This window comes from Narcine bancroftii, chromosome 4 (assembly GCF_036971445.1).
Source record: "Narcine bancroftii isolate sNarBan1 chromosome 4, sNarBan1.hap1, whole genome shotgun sequence".
Lineage (NCBI taxonomy): Eukaryota > Metazoa > Chordata > Chondrichthyes > Torpediniformes > Narcinidae > Narcine > Narcine bancroftii.
This window is the reverse complement of record NC_091472.1, coordinates 250,196,027-250,214,879: the sequence shown is the minus strand read 5'-3', so window position 1 is coordinate 250,214,879 and position 18,853 is coordinate 250,196,027. Positions and strand designations below refer to the sequence as shown.

General features: G+C 42.7%; 2 protein-coding genes across 3 annotated transcripts in view; both read left to right on the top strand.

Annotated features, from left to right (window-relative positions):
- The window catches only part of LOC138761841 (PMS1 protein homolog 1-like), a 105,617-nt gene that overhangs the window by 318 nt on the left and 86,446 nt on the right, over positions 1-18,853 (top strand). Inside the window, exon 2 of one of the 2 annotated variants that reach the window (XM_069934683.1) lies at positions 2,296-2,464. The exons of the other annotated variant lie outside the window; for it this stretch is intronic. The gene's annotated coding sequence lies outside the window, so the exon portion shown is untranslated. The remainder of the gene's footprint in view (positions 1-2,295; positions 2,465-18,853) is intronic. 2 annotated transcript variants of the gene reach the window in all.
- LOC138760090 (probable inactive tRNA-specific adenosine deaminase-like protein 3) lies at positions 15,012-16,761 on the top strand. Its single transcript, XM_069930498.1, has one exon. It carries the CDS (start codon positions 15,257-15,259, stop codon positions 16,328-16,330), a length of 1,074 nt encoding a protein of 357 aa, XP_069786599.1. The 5' UTR covers positions 15,012-15,256; the 3' UTR covers positions 16,331-16,761.

The window sequence follows — 18,853 nt, the reverse complement described above, 5'->3', positions numbered from 1 at the left end:
CTAATTTCGTCGCCAGATTCGTAAATATATTCACGTTCCTCTTTTAGCCTCGATTTCTCCATTAAAATGAAATGGAGAGAGTCGAGGGAATGTAGCTCGTACACATTAATGAAAGAAATGCTGGAGGAACTCAGCAGGCCTCGTAAATATGTAAAAGGGACATTTCAAGGCCGAGCGCCTCCAGCATTTCTGTGTTTTGACTACAATCACAACGTCTGCAGACTTTCGTGTTTCGCTACATCATGGAGAGGAAATGGATGAAAAGGCCACAGTTCCGCATGGCAGCCCAGCTCTCCCACCTCGTTCTGTTGGTTATTCTCCCTCGGCACACGGTCCAATGTGAGGATCCCTCTACCTCCATAGATGCTAGCTCTTCCAGTCGGGTTGTTTATCTATTTATGTTTTTCTTTGAACTAGCTCACCAAGACTCCACCACTTCACTATCAGGACCAAGCCTCCATCGTGAACTCCCACTCTAGCTCTTCTCAGCCTCCCTTTACTTTCTCAACCCTTCCCTTTCTCCTTTACACCCTCCGCCCCATCCTCCTCCCCCTTTCCTGACATCTTCCACCAACCTCCCCCCCCCCCCCCGACAACCTCCACCCCATTGCCCCCAATCCAAGCCCTGTCTGGTCTTTACCATCTCTTCCGATCTTCCCCTCTCAGAGTCGGAACATTCTGTCCTTAGAAGAGGCCTCACCTTCATCCCTCTTTGCCCACACCTCAACGAGTCCCATGCATGCCATATGCCAACACTTCTTCCTTCGGCTCTGACTCCATGCCTATTACAACCCACTACAGACCCTATCTCCCACCTTAAACCTTCCTCCTGGAAACCTCATTCTGGCCTTCTGCCTGCTCTGGATCTTTATATTTCCAATTGCCACCAAGACATCAACCCTGTCAGAATCGGAATTTATTATTATGAACACATGTCACAAAATGTGTTATTTTGTGGCAACACTACAGGAGTAAAAATTGCTATAACTTGCATTTTTAAAAATACATAAATTAGTGCATAATAAAAGAAAAAGTAAGGTTGTGTCAGAAATATGATGGTAGAGAAGCTATTTTTCTATAATCGAGCATTCATCTTCAGGCCTTCCTGATGGTAACAGTGAGAAGAGAGCATGGCCTGGCTGGTGAGGGTCCTTGATGATAGAGGCTGCTTTCTTGAAGCATGCCTCTTCTAGATGTCCTTAATGGAGTGCAGACTCATGCCTATGATGGTGGTGGCTGAGTTCACAATTCAATGTAGTCTTTTCCTGTCCTGAGCATTGCTATCTCCATACCAGACAGTGATGCAACCAGTCAGAATGCTCTCTACAATACATCTGAACAAATTTGCAAGAGTCTTTAGTGGCATACCAAATCTCCTCAAACTCCAAATGAAATAGAGCCATCGGTGAGCCTTCTTCATGACTGTATTGACATGAAAGCCCCAGGATAGATCTTCAGAAATGTTGGCACCCAGGAAGTTAAAGTCCTTTACCCTTTCCACTGGGGTCCCCTTGATGAGGACTGGTTTGTATTCTGATTTCCCCCTTGTTGGAATCTAGGGGTTAAAACAGTATGAAATAAATGATTAATTAATAAGTGTATATTTACTGCATGGTTCAGGGAAAAAGGAATGTGATTAAGTGGCAATCACAGCATGGAGCAAAGTTGGCTGAGCAAAATTGTCTGCTCCAAAATACAGGGAGAGGAAATGCATAAAACGATTTAGGAGGAATGCTCAAACTAAAGGAGGTGGTGAGTAGCACAGGAGACACAGGCCAGATCAGAACAAAGAATGGCCTGCAAGAAACAAAGGGAATGGAAAACCAGTCTAGGAGGAAGATTAAGGCAGGGGGAGGTGTTAAAGAGAACAGCAGAAATTGGCCGGACAAGAACAGAATGGTGATTAGAAATATCTGGGGATGAATTAATTTCTGATCAACACAACAGGATAGTCTGGCCTGGAGGATTAAGATGGGAGTGCTACACCCCAGATATCTGCAAAACAGGAGATGACTTGTGATAACCCTTATGCAAAAAGATCTAGCAAAGGAAGACAACTTTTGTTCTGTATGATAATGAAATCTAGCAAAGGAAGCCAACTTTTGTTCTGCATGATAAGGTTGATCTATATAAACTGAGCCAACTGGACAATAGGGGTCAGTCTTGGGGAATAGCTCACTGTGCAGGTGACCTATGAACTAATGACTGACCCAGAGCTCTGTTAAGTTTTATTCTTGTGCTGTGTAATAAATTGACTGTTGAACCGAATACCTTCTCCTATCACTTCATTCAAAGAACACGCTGGACTCAGACTACACATAGACTAAATTAAGAGTAAGGTAAAGCCAGAGTCCGACAATTTGGTGACCCCGACGTGATGAAGATGGAGAAGTGACGGAAAAAAAAGATACGAAACACCGGTCGATTGTGGTGATAACAACAAGTGACCATCCTACAAAGGGAGGTAAGCAGACGCCTATTTTAACGAAGTTCTGCTATTGGCAAAGATAAATTGTGTGTTGTCACTACTCTGCAAAAGTCCTCGTTAAAGCCAAAGAATAAAACAAAAGGGGGTTGGGAGTCCCCCTAGTAGAAGGGGGTTGGAGTCCCCTGTAGTAGAAGGGGGTTGGAGTCCTCCTAGTAGAACAGGGTTGGAGTCCCCTGTAGTAAAAGGGGGTTGGAGTCCTCCTAGTAGAATGGGGTTGGAGTCCCCTGTAGTAAAAAGGGGGTTGGAGTCCTCCTAGTAGAAAGGGGGTTGGAGTCCTCCTAGTAGAACGGGGTTGGAGTCCCCTCGTAGAGATCTCGAGAGATAGGTTTAGACACTTGGCCAATTAGAATAAGGTGTATGGTGATGGTTATTTGCTTCTATAGTGTGTAATAAGTATTTGATTAAGGATCGTGTACCATAGTAGTGTATAAGTATCTGTATAAGGTGCATTGTGATAGTTATTTGTTTCTGTAGTGTGTAATAAGTATTTGATTAAGGATCGTGTACCATAGTAGTGTATAATCAGTATCTGTATAAGGTGCATTGTTTTATAGTTATTTGTTTCTATAGTGTGTAATAAGTATTTGATTAAGGATCGTATACCATAGTAGTGTATAATCAGTATCTGTATAAGGTGCATTGTTTTATAGTTATTTGTTTCTATAGTGTATAAGTATCTGTTTAGGAATCGTCTAGTGTATCATAATAGTTTATAATAAGTATTTGTTTAAGGATCGTGTGTAGTGTGCTGCTGGTGTTCATAATAACGTGGGAAGGGACGAAGTATATTGCAGGGTGTCAAAATCCTACCAGGGGAGAGACCCAGTGAAGTACAAAGTCTAAAGGGTTAAAAATCAGAACAGAGATGGAAGGAGTAAATAGGGATGTAGGGCAAGAGCTCGGGGAAGACAGAGGAGTTCCCCCATCTGTAAACCAACAGTGGGAAAAAACAAGGAATCAATTACTGGGAGGATTACCGAAGGGAGAGGAGGTACAGGCTATGGCACGGTACGAACAGATATGGAGAGAGCTGCAGAGTCAGGGGAAGGTACCACGAGGGTTTGAAAAAATCCGGCTGGTACTGTACTTAGGAGAAGCAGAGAGGGAAGCAGCCAAGGAGGTACAGGAACATGAGGCAAAGGGACAAGGATCTATATGGAATAGAAGAAGGCTTAAACAACAGAGAGAAGTGAAGGAACAGAGAAGGGCAGATTTACACATTATGACATTGGCTTGCATGGCTGTGGAAGCGAACCTTCAACATGATATTAAAAAGGGATCCCATAACACTAAGGAGAATACGGGGGAGGTGAAGCCGTCAGCCCCGTTATATCCAGAGTTACCGGAGACATTGCCACCACCTTATTCTATTCCCCAAATGCCAGCGATGCAGATAAGTGAGGGAATAGTGAATGTCACTGAGTTAACAGGTCCAGAACTACATGAGGCGAAGGAGAGACTGAAGAGAGTTACGCAGGAGAGAGTGGAGGAAACAAAAGAGTGGGTGCACGAAGTACAGAACGATAGATGTGCAGTAAGGAAAAATAGTAGGGGCTTGGGATATACAAATGAGAGAGAGCAAGAACAGACACTTGAGAAAGCCTTCTCGGTAGGAATGTCAGAGGATCACACCACCCCCACTCCTCACAATAGACAAAAGGAGTCAGAGGATGAGGAGATCTTGACCTTTTGGAGTCAGTGTAAGGAGAGTTGGACGGATAAAGCAGGAGTACACCCAGCCACAGATCCCTTGCAGACTACACTCTTTAGGGCTGCAGTAACGAGCGGACTGCCAGCTGTAGTTAGGGAAGCATTAGAGAACAACCCTGATATTCCTGGCTGCTCGAGTGAGCAATGGGAAAAACATTTGACCCATCACATGAAACGTTACAGGGCTAAGCAAAAGGAGGACAAACAAACTACGGAGTCGGCACAAGTGCAACTCCTTAAGCTTCAATTGGAAGAGGCTAGGAAAAAGGCAAACGAGGCAAAAAAGATTTCCTCAAAGGGTGCGAACCAGATGATTCAGCAGCCACCGCAGCCATCACCTATGTCCCACCTATGTGGCCAGAATGGGAGGTCCAATGGGGGGATTCCGAGTAAGAGGGAGAGGTCGGGGTGCTCCACGAATGCAACCAGCCGTATGTTTTGTATGCGGTCAGCCAGGACACTGGAAGAGAGACTGCCCCCTAGCTTGGGATCCTCGGGACACTGGGAGAAGGGGATATGGACCACCACAAAATGAGCATTGGGTCCAGCCCCAGAGATCGTCAGTGCCACCCCCAGTACATCAGGCACCCTATGCGGCTCTAGCTCCGAAGAGACAATTCCCTTTGCTGACAGAGGAGGAGCAATATTGCCCACAGTGACGGAGCCCGAGCACCCACGAGCAGGCTAGGTTGGCAGACCCTTTCCTGCAGATTAAAGTAATGGACATGGAAGTATCCTTTTTAGTGGATACGGGAGCCAGATTTTCAACACTTACTGGCGCTGAGTTTCAAGATAAAACATCATCCTCTAGCGTCCAGCTGATAGGGTTCTCGGGTACACCAGAAAATCTGCCGTTTTCTACACCACTAGTCACTTCTGTGGCGGGACAGACTTTTACACATCAATACATTTTGTCAGCCAGGTGCCCTACCAATCTCTTGGGCAGAGACCTGTTGGTCAAGTGCGGAGCATCGATCCTTTGTGGACCCAGCGGAATAGAGGTCACCTTTCCAAATGGATATTCTATGAACTGTTCAGTAACTACACTTCATTCCGGTTCTAAGATGTTGTTGGCGGCAGCTGGAGGATCCACGTCTGAGGGACAATGGGCTGACATTTACTGGGGGCTGTTGGAAACAGAGGACCCACAGAAGGGAGGGCTGCTAAAGCTTTATAATCAATGGAAGCCGTGGATCCAGACGTTACACCCGTATACCCCTCCCTCGGACCCTCCCCATATGACCCTCTTTTACGATAGGGATGGGGATGAAATGTATCAGCATGCCTTTTATGAAGAGGTAGAGGGCATGCTATGGGAAATTAATTCGGACTACATAGTGGTAGGAAAGGAGGGAGTGGCCGCTACGGTGGCACTGACATCTGAACAGCTGGAATGGTATGAGATGGCAGGTGAGGCCATTCCTCATGTCACCCTTGCAATTGGCACTACTCACCAGGCAAAAGAATTGGGACCGATGTGTCGGAACTTGAGGTCCCTTAGTGACTGGTCTGACACCCAAATACCGACAGTGCAGTTCTCCTCATCTGGTCATGCATACAGAATTTTGTCTCCGACATATGATCAAGTCCTCCTTGAGCATAGACAGATTGAACGCTTTCATGGTAGAGAGAAGATGGATCACCCCGACTCAGCCCCTATGCTAGATTCTCTCCCTGAGAACCTGTGGTCAGTGGGATCAGCAGATGTGGGTTTTTGTCAGCAGATTGATCCCATAACCTTCGAACTGTCAGATTACACCCCTATTTGGCAGATGCAGTATCCCAACAAACCTGAAGCTGAGGAAGGTTTGGCAGAGACCATTGATGGCCTTATGTATTCAGGGGTGTTGGAACATTCGCGTTCTAGTTGGAATACACCCATCTTACCTGTTCCTAAACAAGACACGGGCAAATATCGGATGTCCCATGACTTAAGGCGCATCAATGGTATTGTGAGAACACCCACAGTTCCAGTACCAAACCCATATACTGCCATGACTGCTTTAACCCCCAACCACAAGTGGTTCTCTTGCATAGATTTAGCGAATGCTTTCTTTTGCTTGCCGCTGGCAGAACCATTAAGAGATGTGTTTTCGTTCACGTATAGAGGTAGAAAGTTGCGGTATACTAGGCTTCCGCAGGGCTTTATCTTATCTCCAGGGATTTTCAATCAGGTGTTGAAAGAACAGCTGGGGGGGCTAGCACTGCCAGGTGGGGTAGTTCTGATCCAGTATGTAGATGACATCCTATTAGCAGCACCTGATCATATCTCCTGTTTGGAGGCCACCTGTCTCCTGCTAGTGCAGCTGTTCAAGGCAGGCTTTAAAGTCTCTCGCTCAAAGCTGCAATGCTGCAGACAGGTGGTCACCTTTTTAGGTAGAATGGTCTCAGCGAAAGGCACAGGGATTTCCCCTGCACATCGAACAGCGATACTACATCATCCAAAACCAAAGACAGTTAAGGAAATGCTTTCGTTTTTGGGTTTGTCAGGTTATAGTAGGCAGTTTATCCCATCGTATGGTGAGTTGACACATCCACTGCGAACTTTGGTGAATGAGCAGGGGATGAGGAATCTGGGAGCTACACTTGATTGGACTGCACAGGCTGAGATGAGTTTTATTCTATTGAAGCAAGCTCTTACAACAGCTACAGATTTGGCAATTCCAAATTATAAACTGCCTTTCTTTTTGGATGTTTCTGAAAAAGCACACACAATCGATGGTGTTCTTTTTCAGAAAAAAGGGGGTGGAAGATGTGTGCTCATGTATGTGAGTATCACACTAGACCCAACGGAAGACAGACACCCACCATGTACGAGACATGCAGCAGGAGTAGCAAAGATTTTACAAAAGGTGGCACACATAGTAATGGGACATGGCCTGACGGTATTAACAACACATAGCATTGTAGCATTTGTGAGCTCGACAGCATGTACAATGACTTCACTAAGGCAGACGAGACTAGAAAAGATCCTGAATACTCCAAATGTTACATTTACCCATGAAGGCATTAACATGGCAGACAATATGGGAGAGGGAGAACCACACTGTTGTGAGAAGAGGGTAGTAAAGGATATTAAAATAAGACCTGACTTACAGGCTACACCCTTAAGAGAACCAGATGAAACCTTATTTACAGATGGGTGTTGTTACAGACACCCCACAGATGGATTGAAAGCTGCCTATGCGGTGGTACGAAAAACTACAGGAGGATTTGAAGAAATCATTACAGGGACAGTGAGAGGAAAGGAGTCAGCACAACTTGCAGAACTACAGGGAATGATAGCAGCATTAGAATGGGCAGAAGGGAATGAGGTCAATATATATACAGACTCGGCATATGTGGTAGGGACAATACAGGTTGAACTTAGTCAATGGATTAGAAGTGGGTTTTTAACAGCAGCAATGACCCCAATTAAACACGAGAAGGACGTTAGGAAACTGGCTGAGGCCCTCCTGAAACCAAGGGCATTAGCAGTTCTTAAATGTAAAGGACATGATAGAACAGATACGATGGTGGCTCGGGGAAATCAGGAAGCGGACATGGCCGCTAAAAGGGCAGCAGGATACGGCCCTCAGTTTATTATGATACAGGCAGACAGAACAGTACATGACTTATTACCACCGTGTAGGGTAGAAGTAATAATACAGGAACAAGCAAAGGCATCACCTCAGGAAAGGATGGTATGGGAGAAAAGGGGGGCAACCAAGGATCAAGGACTATGGAGATCGATAGACGGGAGGCCAGTTTTACCATCTGGACTCATGAAACCCCTCCTCGAGGAGGCGCATGGGCTAACACACTGTGGAAAGAAGCAGATGATAAGGTACTTGATACATTGGTGGCACCCCTTCCTGCCGGCGATGGTGGAGAACCATATTAGAGAGTGTGAGGTATGTATAACTTTCAATGTAAAGGCGACTGTAAAGCCACATGAAGGACAGTTCCCATTACCTAAGTTACCAGGGCAGGAAATCGTACTTGATTATACGGACATGATTGAGAGGGTAAGTGGCTATCGATACCTCTTAGTAGCAGTAGATGTGTTCACAGGGTGGCCGGAGGCAATCCCTGCCAAAAGAGAAGATGCAAGGATGGTATGTAAATTCCTGATCAACCAGTACATTCCGAGACACGGATTTCCTAGGAAAATTAGGTCTGATAATGGAAGTCATTTTAAAAATAACGATCTACAGGAGGTAGAAGCAATGTTGGGATTGAAACATGCCTTTGGAACGGTGTACCATCCGCAATCCCAAGGGAAAGTGGAGAGGATGAACCAAACAATAAAAGGTAAGATCGGGAAAGTACAAGCACGGACCAAACTAAATTGGGTGGATGCGTTGCCCCTGGCATTAATGTCAATAAGGAGTTTGGTAAGTTCTGTGACAGGATTTACTCCATATGAACTACAAACAGGGCACCAGTTTCCAGGACCGGGAGCCGAAATTCAGACTACGAAGAATGAGGTAAGCTCAATGGGATGCAAGTCGGACTCTGGCTTTACCTTACTCTTAATTTAGTCTATGTGTAGTCTGAGTCCAGCGTGTTCTTTGAATGAAGTGATAGGAGAAGGTATTCGGTTCAACAGTCAATTTATTACACAGCACAAGAATAAAACTTAACAGAGCTCTGGGTCAGTCATTAGTTCATAGGTCACCTGCACAGTGAGCTATTCCCCAAGACTGACCCCTATTGTCCAGTTGGCTCAGTTTATATAGATCAACCTTATCATGCAGAACAAAAGTTGGCTTCCTTTGCTAGATTTCATTATCATACAGAACAAAAGTTGTCTTCCTTTGCTAGATCTTTTTGCATAAGGGTTATCACAAGTCACCTCCTGTTTTGCAGATATCTGGGGTGTAGCACTCCCATCTTAATCCTCCAGGCCAGACTATCCTGTTGTGTTGATCAGAAATTAATTCATCCCCAGATATTTCTAATCACCATTCTGTTCTTGTCCGGCCAATTTCTGCTGTTCTCTTTAACACCTCCCCCTGCCTTAATCTTCCTCCTAGACTGGTTTTCCATTCCCTTTGTTTCTTGCAGGCCATTCTTTGTTCTGATCTGGCCTGTGTCTCCTGTGCTACTCACCACCTCCTTTAGTTTGAGCATTCCTCCTAAATCGTTTTATGCATTTCCTCTCCCTGTATTTTGGAGCAGACAATTTTGCTCAGCCAACTTTGCTCCATGCTGTGATTGCCACTTAATCACATTCCTTTTTCCCTGAACCATGCAGTAAATATACACTTATTAATTAATCATTTATTTCATACTGTTTTAACCCCTAGATTCCAACACCCTCTTGGTCCACAATCAGTTCCTTAATTTTGCTAATGTTGAGTGCAATGTTGTTGTGCCACAACTCAATTAGCTGATCTATCTCACTTCCTCATTGCCACCTGTGATTCTGATGAAGACTGTGGTGTCATGGACATATTTGTAGATGGCATTTGAATTCTACCTAGCCTCACATTCATGGGTGTGGAGAGAGTACAGCAGTGGGAGAAGCATGCATCCTTGAGGTATATCTGTGTTGATTGTCAGTGAGGAAGAGCTATTGTTACCAATTTACACTGACTTTAAGTCTTCTGATGAGGAAATCAAGGATCCATTTGCAGAGGAAGGTGCAAAGGTCCAGGTTTTGCAGCTTGCTGACCTGTACTGAAATGTTGAAAGCTGATCTGTAATCAGTGAGAACCACCCTGATATAGATGTTGCGGTTGTCTAGATGATCTGGGGCTGAGTGGAGAGCCAATGAGATTACATCTGCTGTGGACGAATTGTAGTGGGTCCAGGTCTTTACTTAGGAACGAGGTAATTCTGGCATGACAAGACCTCGATTTCACCAAACCCCTCACTCATTCCGATCTCATCCCCCCGGAATACCTTGCCCTCCACTCTCTGTGCACTAATCCAAACCTCATCATCAAACCTGCAGACAAATGTGGTGATGATGTGGTCTGGCATATCAAACTCTATCTGACTGAAGCCAAACGACAACTCTGATACCTCCTTTCACTTAGCCCTTCGACAGGACCCCACCAAAACTCATCAATCCACTGACTCAAGCACTATCTCTGAACATATCACTTCTGGTCATCTCCCTTCCATGGCCTCCAAACTCATTGTTTCCAAACCCCACACAGCCCGGTTCTACCTCCTACCGAAGATCCACAAGCACAATTGTCCCCATAGAATAATCTTTTCCATGTTCCCCTGCTCCACTGAAATGGTAATTTGGTTACCTCAACTCTGTTTCGTACCCCTTGCTCCAGTCCCTCCATACCTATATCCACAATACTTGACATACCCTCCATTACTTCAAAAACTTTCAGTTCCCTGAATTTGTCTGTCTCATCTTCACCAAGGTCATTCCGTCATACACGTCAATACCCCATACCGAAGGCATCAAAACCCTTCATTTCTTTCACAACAAACCTGACAAGTTCACTTCACTGTAACACACATCACTTCTGCCACAAACCCTATCACTGAATCATTCATTGGAACATGCATGTAACAGCAGTTGATGTCTGTTGCACAGAAGAAACTGGATATAAATTCTGACAGCCAGTGATCTATGGCACTGTGAATGAACTGGTGGTCAGGTCTGTGTCAACCAATGATGTGTGTTACAGTGAATGAACTGGTGGTAGAGTGGTAGAGACTCTGGCAGCCAGTGATGTGTGTTACAGTAGACTATTTATGTAGTATAGCACAGTTTGGCTCAATGCTCCTGAAGACCACAATAGGTTCCTCCCGGTTTCCACCTTCATCACATTCTGTGGCCAGACCTTCTATTTTGTTTTGTGAGAGATGGGAAAACTGATCTAAAATTATGAACATGAAGGAAACTAAAATTCATACATCAGTTAATGGCTGTAACCAGTACAAACAGGATGAGCTTGGGGATTAGGATGCAGGAAAGCAGTCAGCACGATTAACATAAGAATCTTCTAGTCTTTGTGACAATGTAGGAAGTTGAGGTAGTCTGGATCAGATAAGGGTCTCCTAGCCCTGGACAGAAGTACCAAGTCCTACATATCTAATTAGCTAACCTTACACAGATTTATACATATTAAATTAGCCAACCCTAGACAGGATGAGCCAACTCTGCATACCAAGAGACTGTAGCCCCGAGAATCAGGAAGGTGTGAATAAGGACAATAACATGAAGGGACACCGACAGGATACCCCCTGGTTCTCCAAGTATACTGAAACTGCACGTAGGCAGGAAGGATTGCCTAATGCCAAACCTCTCCAGCAGGAGGCAGAAGAATGTAAGGGGGAGGGTATTCTGATACTGAAATTTACTGTATAAAAGTTGGGTGAGCCCCAGTGTATGTGTGTATTCCCAGGGTAAGGGGAAGCACCCAACTTTGCATTGTTGTTGTAATAAATGTTCTTTGTTCTCAATATTTGTCTCGAGCAATTTCTTTAAAGGTACTTCTATTTCTAACAGTTTGTAATTATGCAGCAGGTCTGTCTCCATGGAGAATCCACCCTTTCTCAATCCAGATGCTGATGATGAAGTTAATTTCCATATTTCTCTGTGGTCTTGCATTTAATCAAAGAACATGTAGGAATAAAAGGAGGTTGGTCAGCTTGTCAGAAAAGAACAAACTGATCCCTTTGTTCAGCACTTGGGTCTGTGGAGTTAGAAGTCATACCTCTTCCTAGTATCCAATGCTGTTTAACTGTGATGAGAGTTTCTAACTCTCCCACCTCCTTAGCTAGTGAATCTCAGGTCCCTAGATTTTTATGGATGCATTTTAACTTCTTTCTAATTATTCCACAAAATTAATTTATGTCACTGGTTTTTGACTTATCAGATGCAGGAAACAGATTTTCCCTATTTACTCTAGGTTTCTCATAACTTTGTACATCTCAACTAAGTTTCCCATCAGTCTCCTTTGTTACAAGCAGAGGACCCCAAAACCCAGCAGCAATAGAAATTCACCAAGACAAATGGCTACTTAAACAAAAGTTGCTTTTAATTTTCTTTAAATATAAAAACAGGATCAAACTTTAACTTATTACTATTAACTTAACCTAACCCTCTTCTAATTCTAAGCGCATGTGTATGTTATGTGTATATGTTCAGGAAAGTCTTTTGCTTTAATACTCCAGTATTAAGAGACTCTTCGTCAACCTTGTGGATGACATTACACCTCAAAAGTTAAATAAATGGGACCCAACAGTATCTGATAGATGTTTTCGATGTAAAAAAGAAATGGGAACAACAATTCATGCAATCTGGACATGTGAGAAAGTAGAAAAATTTTGGGAAGATCTAAATCAGATATTAAATAAAATAACAGAAAACAATATACCAAAGAATCCAGAGATCTTCCTCCTAAGTAACATAAAAAACAAAGAATTTGGAATTGATTTGGAGGATGCACAAAAAAGATTTAAGATAGCTCTAGCTGTAGCAAAAAAAATGTATTATGTCAACCTGGAAATTGGAAGATAATTTGAAAATACAACAATGGTATATAGAAATGAATAAATGTATTCCATTAGAAAAAATAACATATAGTTTAAGAAATAATATTGAAATATTCGAACAAATATGGGAGCCTTACATGAAACACAATAGCGAAAACCTACCGGGGACAATCACTACCTAAGTTAACGGAAGGAAAAGGAAATGAAAAGAATGGACTCAGTGGAATTTCTGGTGTATTTTTATTGAATGACAACATTGTCTGACTGGTTTAATGTATCCTAGATTTTGTACCTTAAATGGACGGGAGGGGGGAGGTAGGGAGGGTGGGATGGGAGGAGGGGGGGTGGGGAGAAAATGGCACTGTATATGTGTGAAAAGAAAAAAGTGTGTATCATGGTTAATGTGATTTATGGTGTGAAAAAAAAAATTTTAAAAAAACCTTGTGGATGAAAGTAGAAGGTTATAAGGTAGGAAGGGTTTAATATTTTTGGTAGGAATATATAGGCTGGTACAATATTCAAGGGTTGAAGGGCCTGTACTGTGCTGTTGTCTTCTAGAGTTTTATTTTAAGGTTTAAGTTACATCAGAAATAGTGATCAATACGAACGATAGGGAAAAGATCACTTCTCCAAATTCACCAATATCAGGCAATTCTTATACTGTGCACAGAATTTAACATTTATGAATTTTCACCTGGCTCTGGTACTTAAAGCTAAATGGTAACCGCTCAGGAAAGTTCTTGTTGGTTTCAGAGAGATATTTGTGGCTCATTGGATACACTCAAACTAATTTCCTCCAATCAGCCACTTCATTGTCTTGCTGAAGAAGCTTGCCCTATCATGAGTTTTCCAAATGATAACCTATTCTTCCAGGCCACCACAGAGTTCCTCTTGTTTCCCAAAGTTCACTCTAGCCATCCATTTCGTCTTGTAAGAACTACAACAGGCTGAACTCAGAACTCACGACCCGTCTTCAAAATGGGATTTTCAAAAAGCCTGCCAGCTTGCCATGTGCAGCCTCAAAGAACACCTTCTCTCTCTTACACACACTGTCTCTCAGAGAAATCCTGTTTTCTTTCCTCTCTGCTTGTAAAAAAAACAGAACCCCTCCCAAGGCTAAAACGTTAGGGGTATTTAAGAGACTCTTCGTCAACCTTGTGGATGAAAGTAGAAGGTTATAAGGTAGGAAGGGTTTAATATTTTTGGTAGGAATATATAGGCTGGTACAATATTCAAGGGTTGAAGGGCCTGTACTGTGCTGTTGTCTTCTAGAGTTTTATTTTAAGGTTTAAGTTACATCAGAAATAGTGATCAATATGAACGATAGGGAAAAGATCACTTCTCCAAATTCACCAATATCAGGCAATTCTTATACTGTGCACAGAATTTAACATTTATGAATTTTCACCTGGCTCTGGTACTTAAAGCTAAATGGTAACCGCTCAGGAAAGTTCTTGTTGGTTTCAGAGAGATATTTGTGGCTCATTGGATACACTCAAACTAATTTCCTCCAATCAGCCACTTCATTGTCTTGCTGAAGAAGCTTGCCCTATCATGAGTTTTCCAAATGATAACCTATTCTTCCAGGCCACCACAGAGTTCCTCTTGTTTCCCAAAGTTCACTCTAGCCATCCATTTCGTCTTGTAAGAACTACAACAGGCTGAACTCAGAACTCACGACCCGTCTTCAAAATGGGATTTTCAAAAAGCCTGCCAGCTTGCCATGTGCAGCCTCAAAGAACACCTTCTCTCTCTTACACACACTGTCTCTCAGAGAAATCCTGTTTTCTTTCCTCTCTGCTTGTAAAAAAACAGAACCCCTCCCAAGGCTAAAACGTTAGGGGTATTTAAGAGACTCTTCGTCAACCTTGTGGATGAAAGTAGAAGGTTATAAGGTAGGAAGGGTTTAATATTTTTGGTAGGAATATATAGGCTGGCACAATATTCAAGGGTTGAAGGGCCTGTACTGTGCTGTTGTCTTCTAGAGTTTTACTTTAAGGTTTAAATTACATCAGTAATAGTGATCAATATGAACGATAGGGAAAAGATCATGTGGCAAGTCAAAATTAGAATGATAAAGCTTTTATTTTAGCCCAACTTCCTCCCAAATAAAAACCGTCCTAACAGTTTGACCCTGAACTCATTGGGAACTGTCCAGCAGGCGGGGGATTAGTTAGTGGCACAAGAGGTAGAGAACGAAGGTGGGTGGGAGAGGAGGATTTCAGCAAAGTCTCATCACTGTATCAATTGCGCGCGGATCGATCGCGCTTTCCCCGGGGTTCCCTTGGTAACGGCACCGCCCGACCGCAGCCCCGCGACTGCGCATGTGGACTACGCCTCGTGCTCCAATCAAGGGGACAGCCGGGTAATGCAACGTCTGCGCCGGAAATGTGGCTGTGTGCTGGACTTTGCGGATGAGAAGCCTGCCTGCTGTTCTTGCAATTGATCGGGTAAAGAGGTCCATCTGTCGGAAACGCGATGACCGCTTTCGAAACGTGCATGACTCTGCATCTGTTGGAAGAGAAACAGTTCATGTTGCAGAGCGAAGACCTTTGACAGAACTGAGGCCTTGATTGTTTCCCCAAATCTGAGGTCGAAGATACCATGGAGCCACAGTGCAAAAAGAGAAAAACTGAAACATTTGGCTCTTTCACTTGGGAGCTGATGCCCGTACTCTCAGACGAGAAGTCTTGTGAAGTTAAATTTCTGGAAGCATATGCAGCCCCCATTATCAATAAAAAACAAACAGCGACTCTTGTCAAACGTCTGGCTGATGTCTATCCATTAAGCACTCTCCCACACATCAAGAGAGTACGACCATGCAGGGAGAAGAAAAGTAATCATCCTTTAGAGATTATTATTTGCCTACTTAGTGATTTGAATGACACAGGTGCACTAAACGGAGAAGTCACTCTTAGTGGGCTCTTTCCAGAAGGAAATATTGATGTCATTGGTCTTGGAGAACCTTTTTTGGTCAAGATACCTGCACACCAACCATTGACGAGACTGCAATTTGAAGTTGCTAGCCAGCACTGGCCAACATCGTTCCATGAAAACAAGCAAATGACAGAAGCCCTCAGAGGCCAGCTATTTAATATTGAAGAGAAAGCAAAGATGCAGGCTTTTATGGAGAAAGCCATTGAAGTTGCAAAAACAGGAAAAGAATTGGGGATGGAACCAGTTGGTGCTGTAATAGTTAATCCAGCATCTGACAGTATAATTGCTGTAGGTCATGACTGCAGAAATGGACTAAATCCTTTGCTTCATGCAGTTATGGTGTGTATTGATCAGGTTGCTTATCGGCAAGGAGGTGGTGCTTTTAATCATAACAAGTATCCGAAGTGCAATTTTACATCTGCAGAACTTTTTCTAGGTTATGATGCAATCAGCATTGCAAAACCTTTGCATCTGTTAGATGACCATATTCCAAAAGAAACTGAGGCAAATGGACTGCCTTACATATGCACTGGGTATGATTTGTATGTTACCAGAGAACCCTGTGTGATGTGTGCAATGGCATTGGTACATTCCAGAATACACAGAGTTTTTTATGCAACCTCCTTCCCAGATGGAGCATTGGGAACTAAATATAAAATACATACAAGAAAAGATCTTAATCACCATTATGATGTTTTTAAAGGACTGCTGGAAAAGGAATGTCAACTTTTATACTATTGAATAATGTTTTCAGATTTTCTTAAATAGTTGGTAAAATATTTTTAAAAGCATTTTATTTTTAATAACTTTTAACTTGATTGAATACACCTCATGGAATTTTGTTACTGTACTTATTAAATAATTTTTGTCATGCTCTATGACTGAGTCTATAATGTACAAAACCCATCTTGGCCTCATTCTGAAATAACCTGTGATTTGAAGTAATGCTTTTAAAGTGACATCATACTGTAAGCAGCAGTTCTGGACAAACAACAAAACTGTATACATTGCAGTAACTAGTAATTGATTTTTAAAAGTTTGAAATTGTGGCCTCTTTGCAAAACCAGTGCATAGAAAATGTGGAATGAATTTTTGTGTAATTTAAGATTTAACAGAGGATGGAAAGAGCAGAGGAAGGAGTGTTTAAGGGCTTTTGAAAATAAAGCATGAAATGAGTGGTGATAAAAAGAATGTGGGAAGAGAATGTAATTTGTTGAAGAGAATGGAAATGGGAGGTGGAGCCAACAAGAGAAGTGAGGAAAATATGAAGTTGGCTATCAAAAGGCATTGTGGGGGCAAGAACCCTCTGATAATGAACAAGAACAAGTCCTGGAGGAAGACATGAAAATTATAGGGTTTGATTCAGGTGACTATGTATGCAAAGTAGAAGTGGATGAAACTGAAAAAGATGAGTGTTAAAAGTTTTCTCTTTGGAATGGAGGCAATAGCTGGGAGTGAGACAGCACTGAAAAGTGTGCAGTACTTGGTCGATGAGGAAGGTAGCTTTCACATCAAAAGGGAATTTGCCTCTCAGATCAGCATTTCTTTTTTAAGGTCTTCACAGTAACAGCTCATCTGATGAAGTTGTTACTCAGGACCAAATGCCCTCAAATTTTCAAACATATCCACCACAATACTGCAAGAGGGAGTGTCTTTTTATGTTAGATAAATAATGTATTTTAGTAGAATTTTTTTTTTACATAAGACTTTTCATCTCAAGGCATCCAAAGTATCTTGTACTTAAGGGCAGCACAGTTACCACAATGCTGTTACAGCACCAGTGATCCGGGTTTGAATCTGGTGGTGTCTGTAAGGAGTTTGCACATTCTCACCATGACTGGAAGGGCCTGGTACCATGCAATATGCATGTCTGTCTGTCTAAATTCACATTACCTAGAAGCACTATTGTAAATAGAAAACAAGGAAACAAAATTGAACAACAAGTTCCATTTAAAAATCCCAAAGCACTTTAAGAATAAGAAGAGACCAAAGGAAAATTTAAAATAGGAAAGTCTGTAGATGCTAGGATTGTAGTGCAAGACACAAAAGTACTGGAGAAACTCAGCAAGTCATGCAGCATCTGTTGGAAGTAAAGGGTAACCAATGTTTTGGGCCTGCACCTCTCATCAAAAGAGCCAGAGGGCATAGGTGAGGAATGATCATCATCTGTATTTGGTAAGAAGGACATTGTTGCTGGAGATTTGGGAGGTGAATGGTGAAATTCTATAACATGAAAAATGAGTTATTGGATGTCGTAGCAGGCTTTAAAAGTTGATAAATGTCTAGAACAGTGGTTCTCAGCCTTTTTCTTTCCACTCACATCCTGGTGTTCCTAAGCAGTCTGATCTTGGAAATTAAGCAAGCTCAAGACTGGTTGGTACTTGGAGAGAAGACCGCCTGGGAATACCAGGTGCTGTGGGTTTCTGTGACGGGCACTGGACAAAGTGGCAAAAATTAAAGAATCTCATCTATGTTCCATTCTAAATGTAGTATTTATATAATAACAGAACCTTTACCAGCAAGTTAACCTTGAGGGTATCCTGCACTCAGACTCTCTAGTTCCACTGAACCTTCATTTTCTACCCATTTGAAAAGTGGTCACTTCTTTATTCCTCCTATCAAAGTACATGACTATACACTACACTGTATTTCATCTGCGAAACCTGTGTCAATCACTTAACTCCTTGCTTTCTCAACACTACCTGCCCCTCCACCTATTTTATCATCTGCCAACCTGGCTACAAAGCCATCAATTCCTTCACCCAAATAATTTACATGTGAAAAGTAGAAAAAGGAACAACAGTAGCCACTGGCAGGCAACCAGAGAGGCCACCTGTGTTCTTTCTCTGCCTTCTGTCAGCCAATCTTCTATCCATGCTGGTACCTTTTCTGAAATAGGAAGAGCTCCTATCTAATTTAGCAGCCGATGTGCAGCACCTTGCTAAAGGCCAGAAAATCCCAGTAAACAACATCCATTGACTCTTTGTTTATCCTGCTTGTTGCCCATCAAATCCGATACAATTCTTTAATGAAGTAAGATTTACCCTAGAAGGAAACCATGCTGATGTCAGCATTATGAGATGGACATCAAGATGCATAGGAAATAAGATTGGTGGAGCCCTGACAGATTTTTAAAATCTTTGCTAGTCATTGCCTAGGTGCCAGATGACTGGAGAACAACAAATATCCTACCTTCATTCAAGGGCATCAGAGATAAACTAAGTAATTCCAGGCTGGTGAATCAAACATCAATAGAAGGGAAGT

What these genes read in the sequence shown, in the direction of transcription:
- LOC138760090 (XM_069930498.1), top strand. Translation starts at nt 15,257, where the DNA reads ATGGAGCCACAGTGCAAAAAGAGAAAAACTGAAACATTTGGCTCTTTC.